Below are 20,342 nucleotides of genomic sequence, written 5' to 3' on the forward strand. Positions count from 1 at the left end.
ACCTCACAGACAGGCATATTATTAGGCACTTCTAATTGTTTAATTCATTTCTATGATATACAATATCTTCTTGCTTAATAATTAGGAGAGAGAACAGGCTGGCATCAGCCTCCAGAAGAAAAGAAAGAGACCACCCCGACAGAGCAGAATGGCACAAAGTCACACTGAAATGTAGAACTGAATGAAGAAAAACAATCCTTTTGCCTTCCCTGCTGAAATACACTACCTACTACTAGCCAATGCACATGCATAAATCCAAAGGACTCCGCTGCCCTCCGTTGACTGTATAGATGCTTCGTTCATCGTAGTGCATAGCTTGAAGATGTGAACCCCAAGAGAGTTGGCATCATAGATGGATCCCATATACCCATCATCAGCATTTCAGACACAAAGCCAAGAGATTTTTCATGGGGTGCGTACGCAGAACCACTTACACGCAGAAGCTTACAGCAGCGTGCAGGTACGGAAACCAAATATGTAGGGTCCAACCGCAAAAGTTCAGCTGCCCCTGCCCCCCTGCTCAGAGCTGGGAGCATGATGTGGTGCGATCAGAACCCCACTCTGGAGGCTTCCTGTGCAGTTACAGGCCCACCCTGCTGTTGACTACCTGGGGTAAATCAGGGGTGTGGAGTGGGTGGCCCTCCAGTTGTTAATGGACAACTCTCATCATCCCTGATTACTGTCCATCCCGGCTGATGGGAGTTGCAGTCCATCATTATCTGGATGGCTGCACATTCCACACCCCTGGGATAAGTGGTTCATCTGTAGCCAACCCCCAGAAGGCTTTTTTTTTTTTGGCCCCCTCTCCCAGTTTTTAGGACGCTTCCTTGGGTGGGGGCAGTTGCTGCTGCTGCTCCTCCAGTCGGAGCAAGTTAAGAGCTTCCCTGGCGTGAATCTTCTGATGCTTAACTAGGACCGTACGGTGAGTGAACCTTTTCCCGCAAGTGGTGCACTGGTGCGGCCGCTCCCCGGTGTGGACCTTCTGGTGCCGGATGTGGACAGCCCGGTCGGAGAAGCATTTCCCGCAGGTGGCACACTTGAATGGTTTCTCACCCGTGTGGGTCCTTTGGTGTACCATCAGGATCTGCCACTGGCTGAAGCTTTTGCCACACTCCGAGCAGGTATACGGCCTCTCACCCGTGTGGACCCGGTGGTGCTTGACCAGCTGGGAGGATGTGTTGAAGGACTTCTCACAATCAGGGCACTTGAAGGGCTTCTCGCCTGTATGGGAGCCCTCATGCTTCTTGAGGCTGGAGCTCCGGCTGAAGCCCTCTCCGCACTGTGCACACTTGAAGGGCTTCTCCCGCACATGGATTTTCTGGTGGTTGAGCAGCTGTGACTTCTGGGTGAAGTTCTTGTCACACTCGGAGCAGTTGAACAGCTCCTTTTCGACGTGGACCCGGTAGTGCCGAGTGAGGACCGAGCTGACAGTGAAGCTCTTCCCACACTGGTCGCAGGTGTAGGGTCTCTCCCCCGTGTGGGTCCTCTCGTGGGCCACCAGGGTGGACTTGAAGCTGAAACATTTCCCACAGCTCTGGCACATAAATGGCTTCTCCCCAGTGTGGGTCCTCTGATGTGCGGCCAGCACCGTGCTCCGGCTGAAGGTCTTCCCGCACACGCCACAGGTCTTCTTTCCCCGGCTTCTACGCCTCCTCTTGACGACGATGGGTTGGCTGATTTCCCCACCCTCTTCTGCAGGAGGAAATGGGTCGGCCACTCTCTGCTCCTGGCAGTTTTCCCTCTCTGATCTGTCATTGGCGCAACTTGCAGAAGGTTCTCCGCCCTCTCGGGGCCAGGGGAGACGTCCCCAGGAGGTTCCACGGAGCTTCACCGGCTCAGGATCTTCCAGCTGAGGGTCCTCTTGCCTGGTCTCAAACACCCACTCATCCCCTGCAGGAAATGGACAGTAAACCCTGAGAGGTTACAAGAAAAACATAAGAGCAGTCCTGCTAGATCAGACTAAGGGGCTTCCCATGGACACCTGGTTGGCCACTGTGTGAATAGAATGCTGGAGTAGACCAACCCTTGGTCTGATCCAGCATGGATCTTCTTATTTTCTTAGACTTATCTCAGCAGTAGGCCCATGCAGCACTGCCATCAGTCCTAGCCAGCACACCCAATGGCTTTGTTCAGGGGCTGTAGCTCGGTGTGATACAGCATGAGCTTTGCATGCAGAATATTGACAATACTGGGCTAGATGAACCAATGGTCTGACTCAATATAAGGCAGCTTCCAATGTTCCTAACTTTAATGTCAGCTGATTTCAGCCCTGGTTAGGCCTCATTTTTAGTATTGAGTCCAGTTCTGGGCACCACACTTCAAGAAGGACGCAGACAAGCTGGAGGAGGTTCAGAGGAAAGCAACGAGGATGATCAGGGGCCTGGAAACAAAGCCCTATAAGGAGAAGAAGTGGTGGGCATGTTGAGTCTGGAGAAGAGAAGATTGAGGGGAGACATGATGGCACTCTTCAAATACTTCAAAGGTTGTAACACAGAGGAGGGCCAGGATCTCTTCTCGATCCTCCCAGAGTGCAGGACACGGAATAACGGGCTCAAGTTAAAGGAAGCCAGATTCCAGCTGGACGTCAGGAAAAACTTCCTGACTGTTAGAGCAGTACGACAATGGAACAAGTTACCCAGGGAGGTTGTGGGCTCTCCCACACTAGAGGCCTTCAAGAGGCAGCTGGACAGCCATCTGTCAGGGATGCTGTAGGGTAGATTCCTGCATTGAGCAGGGGGTTGGACTTAGGGTGACCATATGAAAAGGAGGACAGGGCTCCTGTGTCTTTAACAGTTGTATTGAAAAGGAAATTTCAGCAGGTGTCATTTGTATACATGGAGAACCTGGGGAAATTCCCTCTTCATCACAACAGTTAAAGTTGCAGGTGCCCTGCCCTCTTTTAAATCTGGTCACTCTAGTATAGCTCCTGCACCTTTAACTGTTGATGAAGAGGGAATTTCACGAGGTTCTCCATATGTACAAATAATACCTACTGAAATTCCCTTTTCTATGCAACTGTTAAAGATACAGGAGCCCTGTCCTCCTTTTCATATGGTCACCCTAGTTGGACTGGATGGCCTTATAGGCCCCTTCCAACTCTACTATCCTATGATTCTATGAGGACCATGTCAACCTGCAGAGGGCTGGATGTCCCGCACTCGAATTTCATTTCCATCCCTGACATAAAGTGTCGAATAAGAACAAGAGGAATCCAGTGTATGTGCCACAATCACCCGAGTGGGAAAATCTGAATGGCATCCTCCCCTTCCTCTCTCCAATTAGCATATCATATTAAAAAGAACTGATACATTCACTGCCAAAGTCCAGTGCAGCTCGCCTCCCTTTGCTTAATGGCAGGGTTGATCATGGAAGCACTGAAAACTTTAAAACTTTTTAACACCGGTCTGGAGAGTCTCTTTTTTTTTTGGCCCGAAGGGCTGAATTCCAGACAAGCCTGTCAGGGTCATATGGGTGGGGGCCGCATCACACAGTGGGCCGGGAGTCCCCCGCGACTGGCATGTGTGACCCTATGATGTGATTTCCCACCCACACGTTCACACAGATATATTTACACATCTTCACGCGCGCACACACACATGCTCATCTACACACTCACAGTCACACATCCCCAGCTACAATCAGGCTTTTGAAAAGCCTGGTAGTAGCAGAGAAAGGATGATTTTTCAAGGGGGGGGCAGTGTTGGGGAGAGGGGGGTTAGCCCTTGCCTCCTCAACAACCCCTCCTAAAATTGCACTACAAGTATTCTTGAACAAAGCCCCCCATTAACACCAGGGATCGTGGCTTGCTGTGCCCAAACAAGCCAGGATTCATCAGCCAAACAAACTCTGGTCTAAAACGATGAAGAGGCTGGAGCATCTCCCCTACGAGGGAAGGTTACAACAGCTGGGATTGTTTAGCTTGGGAAAAAGGAGGCTGAGGGGAGACATGATAAAGGTGTACAAAATTATGCATGGTATGGAGAATGTGGTTAGGAAGACATTTTTCTCCCTCTCTCAATATACTAGAACCCAATGGGGTCATTCCATGCAACTGATGGGTGGGAGATCCAGGGCAAATAAAAGGAAGAACTTCTTCACACAGCACATAGTAAAATTATGGAACTCACTACTCACAAGATGTAGTGATGGCCACCAACTTGGCTGGCTTTAAAAGGGGGGGTTGATAAATTCCTGGAAGCAAAAGCTATCAACTAGCCCTGATGGTTGTGTGCTATCTCCAGTATTCGAGACAGTAAGCCTGTGTGCACCAGTTGCTGGGGAACATGGGTGGGAGGGTGCTGTTGCACCATGTCCTGCTTGTTCATCCCTGGCCGATGGCTGATTGGCCCCTGTGTGAACAGAGTGCTGGACTAGTTGGACCCTTGGTCTAATCCAGCAGGGCTCTTCTGATGTTCTTAAAGCTAGCTTATGAATGCTGGCTTCTTTGGGCACAAAAAGGCATTTTAAAAAATTATTCAATTTATATCCCATCTATATGGACAACCATCTGTCAGGGATGCTTTAGGGTGGATTCCTGCATTGAGCAGGGGGTTGGACTCGATGGCCTTGTAGGCCCCTTCCAACTCTGCTATTCTATGATTCTATATACAAAATAAACCGGGTTCAGATAGAATGCCAAGCTATCCCTCCCTGCTCAACAAGTGGGAGCAGCAAAGCAGGAGTGTGTGGGCCACGCGGAGTAGTTTCACAAGTCCAGATTTCTGGCTTCAAGTGCTGTGCAAACGTGGCCAAAGACAAAGCCACCCCCACCCCCCAAAACCCAATGTGAGATCGTCAAGAATGAAACACGCCGGGAACCGCTTACCCTCCGACTCGATGTCGCCGTCACGCTCCTGCTTGATCTCAGAGCAACGCTGCTTCTCTCCTGGAACCGACGGAGGCTGCTCAGCTTCGGGGAAACTCAAGGCCATCTCCGGGATCAATCCTGGCCCCTGAAACAGCAGCAGAGTCTGGTTATTGATGGCGCCTAGTACTGACGGCTATATGCTACTTCGAGCGTCAGCGGCAGGACGCCTATGTACACCAGTTGCTGGGGAACATGGGTGGGAGGGTGCCGTTGCTGTCACATCTTGCTTGGGGGCTTCCCATGGGCAGCTGTGTGAACAGAATGCTGGACGTTGCACGACTCTTCTTACGTTCGTAACTTTTTTCTTGCCTGAAAGGCTGTCAATACATGACGAATGCCCTGGGGTGGGTGCGCGGAGGCGGGGAGTCGATTATATGACGCAGAAGCCACTGTGCAGGCATCCCGGGGCTTTTCCCCGAAGCTCCGAAGCAAAAAAAAAAGTTGGGGATTAAACCCGACTGCTTTGTCTGGAGCGCAGCGCAGATGGCACATTGCAACCCCGCAGGAGCGAAAGCACGGGGTTTTGGAGGGAATGATAGCTCAGCACCGTGAAGATACTCCCTTAGATTCTTTTAAAGGGAGAGGGCCTTTTCAGTGGTGCCCCCCCCCAATTATGGAATGATCTCCCCGATGAGGCTCGCCTGGTGCCGACATTGTTATCTTTTCGGCGCCAGGTCAAGACTTTTCTCTTTTCCCAAGCTTTTAACAGCATTTAACAACGCTAAGTTTGTTGGTTTTTTAACGGACCCCAGAACCGTTGTTTTTTAAAATGGATAGCGTTGTTTTTATACTGTTTATGTTTTTGAAGGTTTTAAATTTTGTATACTTTTTAATGCTCACTGTTTTTAACTTTTGTAAACCGCCCAGAGAGCTTCGGCTATGGGGCGGTATATAAACGTAATAAATCAAATCAACTCATTAAATGGTCCATGGATTTGTCCTTCTCCCATAATACTATGTCATCCTATCAAGCTGAGCGGTGGGAGATTTGGATGGATAAAAGGAAGGACTCCTTCACACAGCGCAGAGTTAAAACTATGGAATTCACTTCCATGACAGGGAGTGATTGCTACTCGTTTGGTTGACTATAAAGGAGGACTGAAGAAATTCCTGGAGGAGAAAGCTATCAATAGCTACTAGTCCTGATGGCTCTATGCTACCTGCAGTATCAGTGGCAGAATGGCTATGCGCGCCAGTTGCTGGGGAACATGGGCGGAAGGGTGCTGTTGCATTCGTGCCCTGCTTGCGGTTTTCCGTGAGCAGCTGGTTGGCCAGTGTGTGAACAGAGTGCTGGAATAGATGGATATTTGGTCTGATCCATCATGTGCTCTTGTGTTCTTATTCCGGAGTACAGAATGGAGAGGGAAATTGGGAGGAGGGATTTCAAGAGGCGAAAAAGGGCAGGTTCTTTCGTCCCGCACTGAGGATGAACAGCTCTTCAAAGCCCTACGGAGCAGCCCGGAATGCAACCAAGGAATTGGACTTACGGCCGTGGAAGCTTTTTTTCAACAGCCTTTGCTGTTTTAATTCCGTATTTTAATCCTATCTCAATTTCTGCTGTGTGGTTTTATCCTGGTTGTGCTTTTTTTATATTGTATTTTGTATCTGTGTTTTTAGATTGTTGGTTGTTTTATTATACTCTTCACGGTTTTAATTTTTGTGAAGAGCCCAGAGAGCTTCGGCTATTGGGAGGAATAAAAATGTAATAAATAAATAAATAAATAAATCCAAGTATTGATGCATTTGGCCCATTCTTCCCCAGCTTGCTGCCCTTGAATATTTTGGACTACAACTCCTATCAGCCCCAGCCAGCATGGCTGAGGATTGTAGTCAAAAACATCTGGAGGACACTGGTTTGGATTATTATTATTATTATTATTAACCCACCTTTCCCTCTGGATCAAGGCAGGGAACATTGAATACAAAAATATAAAATACATAAAACTGATGAAAAACATAAAACCAATGCATTATTAAAATCTCAAAGGCCGATTTGGGCTGCAGAATCACAAATTGAACAGGGATCCTCAAAGGTCATCTAGTCAAACCGCCATCGACGCAGGAAATTTGCTGCTACAGCACCTGTGGTAGGTTGTTATTCCTCTGCTTTAAAACTCTAACAAAGGGCCGTCCGATGTCTTCCCAGACAGTCTGTGCTGCTATGCAAACCACTTGCACCATCAGGACATTTCCCCTGAAATTTTATTTATTTATTTATTGCATTTATATACTGCCCCATAGCCGAAGCTCTCTGGGCGGTTTACAAAAGTTAAAAACAGTAAACATTAAAAACAAATATACAAAGTTTAGAAACATAAAAAGCATAAAAAGAACAGTATCCTTATAAAAACAGCTATTCTGGGGTCCGTTAAAAACAAAGAAACAAACTCGGCATGCCTGGGAGAAGAGAAAGGTCTCAACCTGGCGCCGAAAAGATAACAATGTTGGCGCCAGGCGAGCCTCGTCGGGGAGATCATTCCATAATTGGGGGGCCACCACTGAAAAGGCCCTCTCCCTTGTTGCCATCCTCCGAGGGAGTAGGCACTTGGAGGAGGACCTCAGATGTAGAGCGCAGTGAGCGGGTAGGTTCATGTCGGGAGAAGCGTTCCATCAGATATCGTGGTCCCAAGCTGTGTAAGGCTTTATAGGTCAAAACCAGCACCTTGAATTAGGCTTGGCAACGTATAGGCAGCCAATGCAGGCTGGCCAGAATCTGTCTTATATGTTCAAACCTTCTGGTTCCAGTTATCAATCTGGCTGCTGCATTTTGCACAAGCTGCAGCTTCCGAACCATCTTCAAAGGCAGCCCCTCGTAGAGCCCTTTGCAGTAATCTAATTTGGAGGTTACCAGAGCATGGACAACTGAAGCTAGGCTATCCCTGTCCAGATAGGGGTGTAGCTGGGCCACCAGCCGGAGTTGGTAGAAAGCACTCTGTGCCACTGAGGCCACCTGAGCCTCAAGGGACAGAGATGGTTCTAGGTTCTAGGAGAACCCCCAAGCTATGGACCTGGTCCTTCAGGGGGAGTGCAACCTCATCCAGAACAGGTTGGAACACCCACTAACTGGTCAGAAGAACCACCCACCAGCAGCATCTCAGTCTTGTCTGGATTGAGTTTCAGTTTATTAGCCCTCATCCAGTCCATTGTCACGGCCAGGCACTGGTTCAGCACATTCACAGCCTCACCTGATGAAGATGAGAAGGAGAGTTGCGTGTCATCAGCGTACTGATGACGACGCACTCCAAAACTCCGGATGACCGCACCCAATGTTTTAGTCAAAATCCCCTTTCTCGTACTTTGAATCGGTTGGTTCCACATCCAGTTTCACCTGACTTTCAGATGTTCGGACTACAACTCCCAGAATCCCTGACCATAGGCCATTCGTTGGCTGGGGTTGTTGGCCACTGTCACAAAAACATCAGGAGCGGATGCACACAGCTCACCCGCTGAGGCCTAGAAGAGACTCTCTCAACTTGGGGCCCTCCAGAGGTTTTGGACTTCAACTCCCATCGTCCCCAGCCAACATGGACAATGGTCAGGAACGCTGGGAGATGTAGGCCGACACATCTGGTGTGTGGGTGGTGGGGGCACCAGGTTGGAGAAGACTGGCCTAGGGAAAGAAAAGTGGGAGGGAACGTATCGAAAGAAACTTTTGCCAAACGTTTAGCTTCATCACACCAGCATTATACCGTGCAATCACTGCGAATTGCGTGCAAAGGACCCTGAAGTTTTCCAGTTTGTAATCTGCTTTTATTGTGTTTCTTAGCCAAAAGAACTGACATATTTTACTACTAGTTATGGAGCGAATCATTTGTTGTTCTCTGAGCAGCCACTGGGGGCGCAGGAGCAAGATTTGATACGTCTAAAGAAAAATTAAATAAATGCTTATACCTGTGTAAGTTTTAAAGATAAAGACATCAAAATTGGCACGGTAATAGATATTACGGAGAGCTTTAAGCATACCAAATTTGAATCGGATTGGGTCATTCGTTGATTTTTTAATGATTTTTTACATTTCCCCCCTTAAGCCCTTTTCCTGGTATGCAAAGGATCTTAGGAGCGCTGCCGCCCAGGGTGTGATTTAGCTAGCAACAACAACAACAACAGCTAAACGCTGTAGGGGATAATTCGAGGGAAACAGGTACGTGGGATGAAGCTAGTAAAGACGGTCAAGAAAACGCCCTCACCTCTCGGTCTAGACACCCCGTCTTTTGCTGGCGCGGCAGGAAATCCTCGGCCAGGGCCACTGCCTGGTCGCAGGTCTGAGGGCAGCTGGCCTTCACCCAGCTCTGGAGCTCCGAGGGCAAGATGGCCAGGAACTGCTCCAGGATCACCAGCTCCAGGATCTGCTCCTTGGTGTGCCTCTCCGGCTTCAGCCACCGGTGGCACAGGTACCAGAGGCGGCTGCAGGCCTCCCGGGGCCCCTCGGCCTCCTGGTAACGGAACTCCCGGAAGAGCGTCTGCTGCACGTCCATGGCAACCGAGTCATCCCTCAGGATCTCCTCCATCCTGGGCACCTCGTGCCTTCTGCAGTCCCCTGGGCTTCCCCTGCTGAGGTCCGGCAGCCCTTTGAACTTCCGGTACGCTTGGGCCGCGCCCTCCAGCGACGCCAAGCAAGCCTTGGCGTTCTCCCACGGCTCAGACTCCGGCTGCTCCGGGTTTCCCCACCCAGAGTTGCGAGACTGTGCGGCCTTCAAAGCCGCACGGGGGTCTAAGTATTTCAACCGCCTGTCCCCGGGTTCGTTCGACCCAGGTTCCGGCCCTTCCCTTTTCACAGAAGCCTGATGATTCCCTGCCTCAGGATCCGGAGAGGTTCTCCTCGGCCTCTCCAATCCAGCTCTCGATTCAAGGCCTGCTTGACCTTGCTCCTCCAGCTGTCCCCTTTCTTGTAGCTCTGGTGTAGCCCGGTCCTGGAAATCTACATTTGGGCTTTTTCCCTTCTCGGGCACCATTTTGTGTCTCATGATGGCCTCCTCCCAAACCCTGGATGCAATCTCGTTTGGATTTATTTGGAAAAGGCCAGAACACACGCAACCACGACGAAGAAGCGTTGACCAACACAATCGATGGGACGTTTTCAGGGGTACTGCAGAACGCCACAGTCCCTAGGTGACCACATTGTTTCACAAGAGGAGCTGATGAGAAGAAGGGGATTTCCTGGAGGGTTTGAGAGGGAGACAGAGACACAGAGAAATACGGATACACAGAAATGAAAATTCAGCTTCAGCTGGAGATCTGAAGGGCTGGCAGAAGAGAGGGCCTAGAAAAATGGGATTAGGGACCCTCATTATTTTCTCTTGACAAAAAAGTTTCCCTCACAAGTTTTTTAGTTTCTGCTCCATTTTCCCCCCTGGGCTTTCACATCTCTGTTTCATTATTGCTGTTTCAAGATATCCACTGGATTAGGGTTGCCATACGTCCTGGAAAACCGGGAATGTCCCGATTTCCAGGAGATTCTGAAATGTCCCGACCAGCTGGGCAAGAATCCCGGATTCCTGGTCCAGCTAGCTGGAGAAATTCTGACTGCCAAAATGGTGCCTTGAGCCTGCTCAGCGGAGCGGCAGCAGCAGCAGCAGAGAAAAAGGTACATCTATCTGGCGCCTTTTCCAGAGCATCACCGCTCCTCCACAGGCTCATCTGAGTCACTCACCGTGATTCACCTTATTGCGCCTGCGGCTGCGTAAAAAAGGAATCATAGAATCATAGAATAGCAGAGTTGGAAGGGGCCTACAAGGCCATCGAGTCCAACCCCCTGCTCAATGCAGGAATCCACCCTAAAGCATCCCTGACAGATGGTTGTCCAGCTGCCTCTTGAAGGCCTCTAGAGTGGGAGAGCCCACAACCTCCCTAGGTGACTGCAGTTACCCCCTAGGTAACAACAGCGAGGAAAGGTGCACCTGCTCCCCTCAGGCCACCTGAGTCCCATGCAAGGCAAAGGAGTTTGGTGAGCTTGGCTGGTTGTGGTCAGACCTTTAGGGTAAGCGCGGGGCGGAGCTGCTGGGTTATTTGTGGGGGAAGAAAGAGAGTTTTGGGAGTGAGTGAGTGGGGGACGAGGGGGTGAAGGAGAGGAAAGGAGAGAGGGGAGAAAGGAAAAAAAGTTACTCCCCCAAAAATCGCCCTTCAAAATCCCACCTCCTTGGATTTGGGTTGCAAGCCTCAAATCTGTTACTTGGAAGTAAGTTGCAGTGAATTTAAGATGTCTAGTTTTACAGTAGTGGATGTTTTAATTGAAAATTTGGGCTTTCCCTCAGTTGCTCAGTTTTTTTAAAAAAATCCTAGCCCCCCCCCCCCCCCCCCGGCAAAAGAAATTGTCCCGGTTTTGTGGATTCAGAATATGGCAACCCTATACTGGATAGTTTCGATGGCTCAAAGACCTATCTTGAGAGCCAGTGTGGTGTCATGTTTGTATCAGGGATCCTATTTCTAGGCCCACCTCAGTTATGAAGCTCACTGGAAGACTTTGGGCCAGTCACTGACCTGCCTCACAGGGCTGTTCTGTGGAGAAGGATATCTAAGCCACCTTGGATTCCTTGGAGGAAAGGTGGGATGCAAATGAAACCAACGAATGGCTAATAAATAGCTAAGTAGAGCCTCCTATTTTGGAGGCAGTATACCCCTGAGAAGGACAGCACATAGGAAAGTTCAATCTTTGCCTGCAGAAAGCACCTGGCTGTTGTTTTAATAGTGTATTCGTTTTTTTATATGTTTTTAAACAGTTTTATGTGTTTTATTGTATTTTATAGTATTTTTGTAACAACTGAAAGAGAAAACTGAAAATCATAGAACAGTAGAGTTGGAAGGGGCCTACAAGGCCATCGAGTCCAACCCCCTGCTCAGTGCAGGAATCCATCCTAAAACATCCCTGACAGATGGTTGTCCAGCTGCCTCTTGAATGCGTGGGAGAGCCCACAACCTCCCTAGGGAACTGATTCCATTGTCGTACTGCTCTAACAGTCAGGAAGTTTTTCCTGATGTTCAGCCGAAATCCGGCTTCCTGTAACTTCAGCCCGTTATTCCGTGTCCTGCACTCTGGGAGGATCGAGAAGAGATCCTGGCCCTCCTCTGTGTGACAGCCTTTTAAGTATTTGAAGAGTGCTCTCATGTCTCCCCTCAATCTTCTCTTGTTAAATCTCCTCTTGCCCCTGTTAAAGCCCCTCTATTTGAGGTGTCACTTTCCCTCTAGCCCCCACCTTCCTGCCTTTCCAAACAGCTGAGATACAGAAAACTTCAAGGCAGTTTTGCTTTCTTAGAACGCAGACTTGGAGACGCGCATTGCTTAATCTATTTACCATTGAAAGCCCTCTGACCAGGGATTTCTGAAGGGTCAGAGCATACTCTGGAATTCCTATCCCTCCTTGAGGTGCTTATCAAAAAACAGAATGCAACATTTTGTACCGGTCACAGGCTGCCAAAATATGGCAATGTTTATGTAATATGTCCTGCACTCCCAGAGTGCAGGACACGGAATCACGAGCTCAAGTTAAAGGAAGCCAGATTCCGGCTGGACATCAGGAAAAGCTCCCTGGCTGTTAGAGCAGTACGGCAATGGAACCAATGATCCAGGGAGGTTGTGGGCTCTCCCACACTAGAAGCCTTCAAGAGGCAGCTGGACAGCCATCTGTCAGGGATGCTTTAAGGTGGATTCCTGCATTGAACAGGGGGTTGGACTCGATGGCCTTATAGGCCCCTTCCAACTCTACGATTCTATGAAAATCCAGAGGTACACATTCCTCAAACCCTGGTTTGGCTAGAGCAATCACCTGCCCTGGAATAAATTGCCTTCCTATGCACCTATGAAACAGGTGTCACATTGACCATGGCGGAGTCAGACGGTTGATCCGTCAGGCGGAAGGGGTGGGGTGAGGTGGACATTGTGGGTGGATCCCCTTCCAAACCCTGGTTCACAAGATCTTCCCCCCTGTAGGGCACAGGGCATTTGGGGTAAGCGCCAATGCCGGGGGCGGGGGGGGGGGAATAGTGGTGGTGAATGCATGCTTTGCTCCTCCCCAACCTAAACATTGTGGACTCCCACTCCCAGGATTCCTCATGACTGGCCGTGGTGACGGAAGCTCATGGGAAATGCAGTCCAAAACAGCTGGAGGGCACCAGATGGGGACATCCAGCCTTTCAGCATGGGCCTCTCATAGGTTGACCCTATGAAAAGGAGGACAGGGCTCCTGTATCTTTAACAGTAGTATTGAAAAGGGAATTTCTGCAGGTGTCATTTGTATATATGGAGAACCTGGTGAAATTCCCTCTTCATCACAACAGTTAATGCTGCCGGAGACCTGCCCTCTTTAACTGCTTTAACTGTTGCAATGAAGAGGGGATTTCACTAAGTGCTGCATGCATAGAAATGACACCTGCAGAAATTCCCTTTTCAATACAACTGTTAAAGATACAGGGGCCCTGTCCTCCTTTTCATGTGGTCACCTTACCTATCACACCACCACCACCCCGCCGTCGCCAAAGGCTCCGGCAACCACATTTATTTTATTATCATTTATTACATTTATATCCCGCCTTTTTTTTTCCTCCAAGGAACCCAAGGCAACGTACATAATCCTCCTCCTCTCCACATTGCCCTCGCAACAACAACCCTGTGAGGCGGGCTGGGCTGAGAGTCTGTGACTGGCCCAAAGTCACCCAGTGGGTTTCCATATGGCCGAGGGGGGGACTAGAACCCGGATCTCCCCACTCCCATTCCGACACCTTAGCTGCTACACTGCACTACACTGCAGGCGCCCACAGGGCGGCGGGCCACGCCACCACCGCCTCCCAACCGGGGGGGGGGGGGCTTCCTTACCTGGGCTTGCGCGGCGCAGCGCCTGCAAAGGGGCTAACAGTGGAGAGGCCCCGCTCCACATTCCCCCACCGAAAAAGAGGAAGAGGAAACAGCGACCTTTCCCACGCCAGGCGCATCCTCTCTCCCAATGGCTTCTCCGGTCCACTCTGGGAAAGGCAGCTCTGTCAGCTTAACCCTTAAATACACCTCCACCACCACCTCCTCCTCCTCCTCCTCCTCCTCAGAACAAAGCAGGAGTCCTCAGAGCAAGCTTGCTACAGCTGCTTTTTTTACTGAAGCGACTTGGCGCTTCGCTTTTAGTTATGCCAAATTAGGGTGACCCTATGAAAAGGAGGACAGGGCTCCTGTATCTTAAACAGTTGCATAGAAAAGGGAATTTCAGCAGGTGTCATTTGTATATATGGAGAACCTGATGAAATTCTGTCTTCATCACAACAGTTAAAGCTGCAGGAGCTGTACTAGAGTGACCAGATTTAAAAGAGGGCAGCTTTAGCTGTTGTGATGAAGAGGTAATTTCACCAGGTTGCCCATATATACAAATGACATCTGCTGAAATTTCCTTTTCAATACAACTGTTAAAGATACAGGAGCCCTGTCCTCCTTTTCATAGGGTCACCCTATGCCAAATGCAATAAATAAATTATTTATTTATTACGTATGTATGCCACCCCACAGTAGGGTGACCCTATGGAAAAGGAGGATGGGGCTCCTGTATCTTTAACAGTTGTGTAGGAAAAGGGATTTCAGCAGGTATCATTTGTATATATGGAGAACCTGGTGAAATTCCCTCTTCATCACAACTGAGAATAAAACTACCAAGATAGTACTATGGTGCGACCATATCGTTATTTATTTATTACATTTATATACCACCCCATAGCCGAAGCTCTTTGGGCGGTTTACAAAGGTTAAAAGCAATGAACATTAAAAACAGATATAAAAATTTTAAACCACCAAAAGTATTAAAAAAACAGCAATATCCATTTAACTATATTCGGGTCAGTTAAAAACTCAGCATATGCTGTTAAATGCTGTTAAAAGCCTGGGAGAAGAGAAAAGTCTTGACCTGGTGCTGAAAAGATAACAATGTTGGCACCAGGCGAGCCTCGTGGGGGAGATCATTCCACAATTGGGGGGCCACCACTGAGAAGGCCCACTCCTTTGTTGCCATCCTCCAAGCTTCCCTCATATAGTGACCCTGTTCAGATGACACACTAAGCTAGCATGTTGCGCTAAACATGATGGCTCAGCGTGACATGTGAGCCATCACTTAGCGTGATGTGTGTGAACCATTCCTAACCATGGTGGCTACATAACCACAGTTTAAACACGATCACTAACTATTGGCTGAAAAAGGGTTTGTGGCCTAACCATGGCTTAGTGTGTCGTCTGAACACACGATTAGAATACTGTGTTCAGTTCCAGTTGCCACGCTTAATATATATATATTAGAGCTGGAAAAAGTGCAGAAAAGGGCAACTAAGATGATCAAGAGGCTGGAGCATCTCCCCTATGAGGGAAGGTTACAACAGCTGGGACTGTTTAGCTTGGGGGGAAAAGAGGCTAAAGGGAGACATGATACAGGTGTCCAAAGTTATGCCTGGTGTGGAGAATGTGGATAGGGAGACATTTTCCTCCCTCTCCCATGATACTAGAACCCAAAGGGCTCACCCATTAAAGCAGATAAAAGGAAGTATTTTTTGTTAAATCCATTCTGTCTAGGTTTCACGGTTTATCAGGCATCTTTTGTTCTTTCGTTAACAGGATTTGATTTTTGCGTGCAAGAATTTACAAACACGTGTGTGCTCACTTCTGCAAGTGTGCATTTGTGCAACTCCCACCCACCCACTTGTACAAAATCAGTGCAAGTCCAGTTAGCAGAACCTTGTTTAACATAAGCTCATCAGAAGGGCTTCGGCTATGGGGCAGTATGTAAATAGGGTGACCCTATGAAAAGGAGGACAGGGCTCCTGTATCTTTAACAGTTGCATAGAAAAGGGAATTTTAGCAGGTGGCCTGCCAAGAAAACGTCAGCGAAAGCTGGCGTCCCTCCAAGAGTCAGTAATGACTCAGTGCTTGCAGGAGAGGTTCCTTTCCTTTCCTTTCCATTCGTATATATATGAAGAACCTGTTGAAATTCCCTCTTCATCACAACAGTTAAAGGGCAGGAGCTATACTAGAGTGACCAGATTTAAAAGAGGGCAGGGCTCCTGCAGCTTTTACTGTTGTGATGAAGAGGGAATTTCCCCAGATTCCCCATATATACAAATAACACCTGCTGAAATTCCCTTTTCAATACAACTGTTAAAGATACAGGAACCCTGTCCTCCTTTTCATATGGTCACCCTAATATTCCAACTGTCTCTGCAGAGGCCACCAGTGAGGGAGGAAGCAGCAGCCAGGCATCTCTCCCCCGTGCCTGGGTCCAGCTCCAGCTGAGAGCCCCCTCCCTCCTGCTACCAACTGTCTCTGCAGAGGCCACCAGTGAGGGAGGAAGCAGCAGCCAGGCACCTCTCCACTGTGCCTGGGTCCAGCTCCAGCTGAGAGACCCCTCCCTCCTGCTGTCCCCTGTAACTGCTGAACTTTCCAACTAAGATTGTAGTGCCTGAGTTTGCTTTCCTTTTCCCCCTCCTCCTCCTCCTCCCTCCCAATCCCCTTTCCTTTTGTGTCATGTCTTTTAGATTGTAAGCCTGTGGGCAGGGACTGTCAAGAAATACTTTTGTAAGCCGCCATGAGAGCCTTTTTTGGCTGAATGGCGGCATAAAAATTCTTAAATAAATAATATAAAATAAATAAAATTAATTAATTAATAATTAAATAAATAAATAAATAAATAAGAGCCCTGCTGGATCAGACCAAGTATCTATCTAGTCCAGCATCTGTTCACACAGTGGCCAAAGAGATGTCGATAGCGAAACAGATGTCAATGCAGGGGATGGAATGGCCTGTGACTTGGGGCAGCCATTACCAGTCCTGGTAATTGGGTTTGTTTGAACTGGACCACTTGAGGCTGGGGAGACAGTGAGCTCCACATTGGCATGTGGAGGGGAGGGGATTGGCATGTGGAGGTTGAGTGCAGAGGACCTGCAGAGGATATGTAGAAAATGGCAGGAAAGCAAACAAGTGGCCATTATAAGAAAAGGAACTGAGAATAAAACTGCCAGTATCATACTGCCTTTATATGGTGCGACCACACTTAGAAGACGGTGTACAGTTCTCGTCACCACACCTAAAAAGGGATATTATAGAGTTGGGAAAAGTGCAGAAGAGGGCAGCTACAATAATCAAGGGGCTGGAGCATCTCCCCTATGAGAGAAGTTAAAACATCTGGGACTAGTTAGCTCAGAAAAAAGAGGCTAAGGGGAGACATGATAGAGGTGTACAAAATTATGCATGGTGTGGAGAATGTGGATAGGGAGACATTTTCCCCCTCTCCCATGATACTAGAACCCAAAGGGATCACCTAGGGTGACCCTATGAAAAGGAGGACAGGGCTCCTGTATCTTTAACAGTTGCATTGAAAAGGGAATTTCAGCAGATGTCATTTGTATATATGGAGAACCTGGTGAAATCCCCTCTTCATCACAGCAGTTAAAGCTGCAGGTGCCCTGCTCTCTTTTAAATCTGGTCACAGTATTAGGGTGACCATATGAAAAGGAGGACAGGGCTCCTGTATCTTTAACAGTTGCATAGAAAAGGGAATTTCAGCAGGTGTCATTTGAATATATAGAAAACCTGGTGAAATTTCCTCTCTAGTATAGCTCCTGCAGCTTTAACTGTTGTGATGAAGAGGAAATTTCACCAGGTTTTCCATAAATTCCCTTTTCTATGCAACTGTTAAAGATACAGGAGTCCTGTCCTCCTTTCCATATGGTCACCCTACACAGTATAGCTGCAGCATAGCTCCTGCAGCTTTAACTGTTGTGATGAAGAGGGAATTTCACCAGGTGCGACATTCATACAAATGACACCTGTTGAAATTCCCTTTTTCTATGCAACTGTTAAAGATACAGGAGCCCTGTCCTCCTTTTCATAGGGTCACCCTAAATTAATTGCCCTTCCAGCAGAGAGGCATCCTGACGAACAATCCCTTCACTTTGGGATTTCAGGGTTAAAGGGAGTGAGCTGACATTCCTAGAGAGGCGAAGAGGAAGTGGCCCGAGACTTGTACAACTTTTATGGGGTGCATCTGTAAATTGTGACTGTCACTTCCGGATTAACCTCCTTCTAATGGTAGCGGAGGGCTGGCTTGTGTATTGCTCCCCCAGCCGTGGTCCCTGCTGCCCTCCGGTGAGGGCCAAAGGGGGACTCGGGAAGGGGCTGCAAGGGGGAGACAGGGGGCGATAGGGGCTGGGCAGAGCCCAGGAGGGAAGACGCCCAGCCTAGGGGGGCAGGGAGGGAGGGGGCAGGAGGGGAGGCAGAGGAAGGAGCAAGACCCACGTGCAACTCCCTCCCCGCCTTCCCCCACTAAGTCCTGTGCAGCCCATGAGGACGGGGCCAGGTTTAAATCAAGGCTATATAACTTTGGTGATCTGGATTAGCAACGGGGGGGACCCATTCATTTTTATCAAATTTCCCGCCGACGGTGCTGCCTCTATTCCATAAGCAATGGTGCAAATCGGGCGAGGGGGCAAATAACCCCATCTTTTCCGAAAGGGTCACAAGCGGACTAAAAGTGCCACCCCGTGCATGTTTAGCGAGGGGTGAACATATGAAAAGGAGGACAAGGGCGGCTGAGTCTTTGACAGTTGCATAGAAAAGGGAATTTCATTTGTATATATGGAGAACCTGGTGAAAAATCCCTCTTCATCACAGCGGTTAAAGCTGCAGGAGCTATACTAGAGTGACCAGAGTTAAAAGAGGACAGGGCTCCTGCATCTTTAACAGTTGCATAGAAAAGGGAATTTCAGCAGGTGTCTTTTTTATATATGGAGAACCTGGTGAAATTCCCTCTTCATCACGACCGTTAAAGGTGCAGGAGCTATACTAGAGTGACCAGATTTAAAAGAGGGCAGCTTTAACTGCTCTGATGAAGAGGGAATTTCACCAGGTTGTCCATATATATAAATGACACCTGCTGAAATTCCCTCTTCAAAACAATTGTTAAAGATTGTAAAAGGAGCCCTGTCCTCCTTTTCATGTGGTCACCCTAGTTTAGCCAGGAAAACGTCCTGCAACTCCCAGTGTGCCTCAGCCAACCATGCTGGCTGGTGCATGCTGGGGATTGTAGGACTGTTTTCTGTTTCGCGATTATCTAGGGTGACCATATGGAAAGGAGGACAGGGCTCCTGTATCTTTTAACAGTTGTGTAGAAAAAGGAATTTCAGCAGGTGTCATTTGTAGGCATGCAGCACCTGGTGAAGCTCCCTCTTCATCACAACAGTGACAGCTGCAGGAGCCCTGCCCTCTTTTGTATCTGGTTACACTAGGCAGGGCTCCTGCAGCTTTCATTGTTGTAATGAAGAGGGAATTTCACCTGGTGCTGCATGCTTAGAAATGACACCAGGAAAGGTTCTACACTCCTGCTTTAAAACAGTTTATAACGGCGTTGACAACTGTTGGGGCCTGGGATACCCTCCATATGCAGTTTTCAAACCGTTTTCAAAGTGTTATATCCTACTTGGTGTAGATCTGGCCCTGCTGAAATTCCCTTTCCTACACAACTCTGTAGGGCCTGACATGCATATATTCAAATTATGATTATTTCGAGATTATCAAGCAAGTTATTCTTTAAAGGGAACTTAGCAGGAACCCAACAAGGATGGAGAAGTGGATTGGAAACGGCTTTGGGAGAGGAGAATGGCGGAAATCTGGTACCTTGCATGAACTGTGTGAGATTCCCGGTCCTGGTTTGGGGTGATTCCTCCCCTCCCATTGCAGCCCACGAGGACAGTTTTCACAATGTTCTGACCCCCCCCCCCCCCGCAGAGGCTTTTGGGGGGTTCTGGGGTGGAGTTGGAAAAAGTGCAGAAAAGGGTAACTGAAGCAATCCAGGGACCCTAAGAGGAAAGATTACAAGAGTTTGAATAGTTGAGCTGAGTGGCGTTTTGATTCGGAAGGCAGGAAGTGCTACATATTCACACACAGCTTGTTGTTCCAATATGGAACATGCTGCCAGGCGATGATGTGATGCTTAGATGGCTTTTTAAAAGGGACGGTTTGGGTAGAAGAATTCATGAAGAAAAATCTGGCAGTGGCTAATAATAATAATAATAATAATAAATTTATTTCTAACCCGTCTCTCTATCCTGATTGGGGAACGAGAACAAGCATAAAATACATACAAAATTAATCAAAACACAATATACATTGTTAAAACTTCCTAAAAACATACTAAAAGCATCCTAAGATTCCACTGGATAGACCTGCCAGAAGAGATCAGTCTTTATAGCTGTCTTAAATGCCAAAAGACTGTTAAGTTGACGAGTCTCCACCAGCAGGCCACTCCACAGTCTGGGAGCAGCAGAAGAGAAGCTCCCCTGGGTAACGGTTGTCAGCCTAGTTTTGGCTGGCTGAAGGAAGTTCTTCCCAGAGGACCTGAGTGTGCGCGGCGGATTGTACGCGAGAAGGCGATCCCGCAGGTAGCCTGGACCCAAACCATGTAGGGCTTTAAAGGTGATAACCAACACTTTATACTTCACAGACAGTAATCGGCAGCCAGTGAAGAGA

The 20,342-nt window shown here is 48.4% G+C and overlaps 1 protein-coding gene across 1 annotated transcript in view; it reads right to left on the reverse strand.

Moving 5' to 3' along the window:
* The window catches only part of LOC134396486 (oocyte zinc finger protein XlCOF6-like), a 29,883-nt gene extending 16,127 nt beyond the window's left edge, over positions 1-13,756 (reverse strand). Inside the window, exons 1-4 of the mRNA XM_063123009.1 lie at positions 13,674-13,756; positions 9,055-10,024; positions 4,826-4,952; positions 1,092-1,890 (exon numbers count right to left, since the gene is read on the reverse strand). Coding sequence (XP_062979079.1) covers positions 1,092-1,890; positions 4,826-4,952; positions 9,055-9,831 — 1,703 coding nt within the window. The 5' untranslated portion in view covers positions 9,832-10,024; positions 13,674-13,756. The remainder of the gene's footprint in view (positions 1-1,091; positions 1,891-4,825; positions 4,953-9,054; positions 10,025-13,673) is intronic.
* Positions 13,757-20,342: the final 6,586 nt, after the last annotated feature.

This window comes from Elgaria multicarinata, chromosome 3 (genome assembly GCF_023053635.1).
Source record: "Elgaria multicarinata webbii isolate HBS135686 ecotype San Diego chromosome 3, rElgMul1.1.pri, whole genome shotgun sequence".
NCBI classification, from domain to species: Eukaryota; Metazoa; Chordata; class Lepidosauria; order Squamata; family Anguidae; genus Elgaria; species Elgaria multicarinata.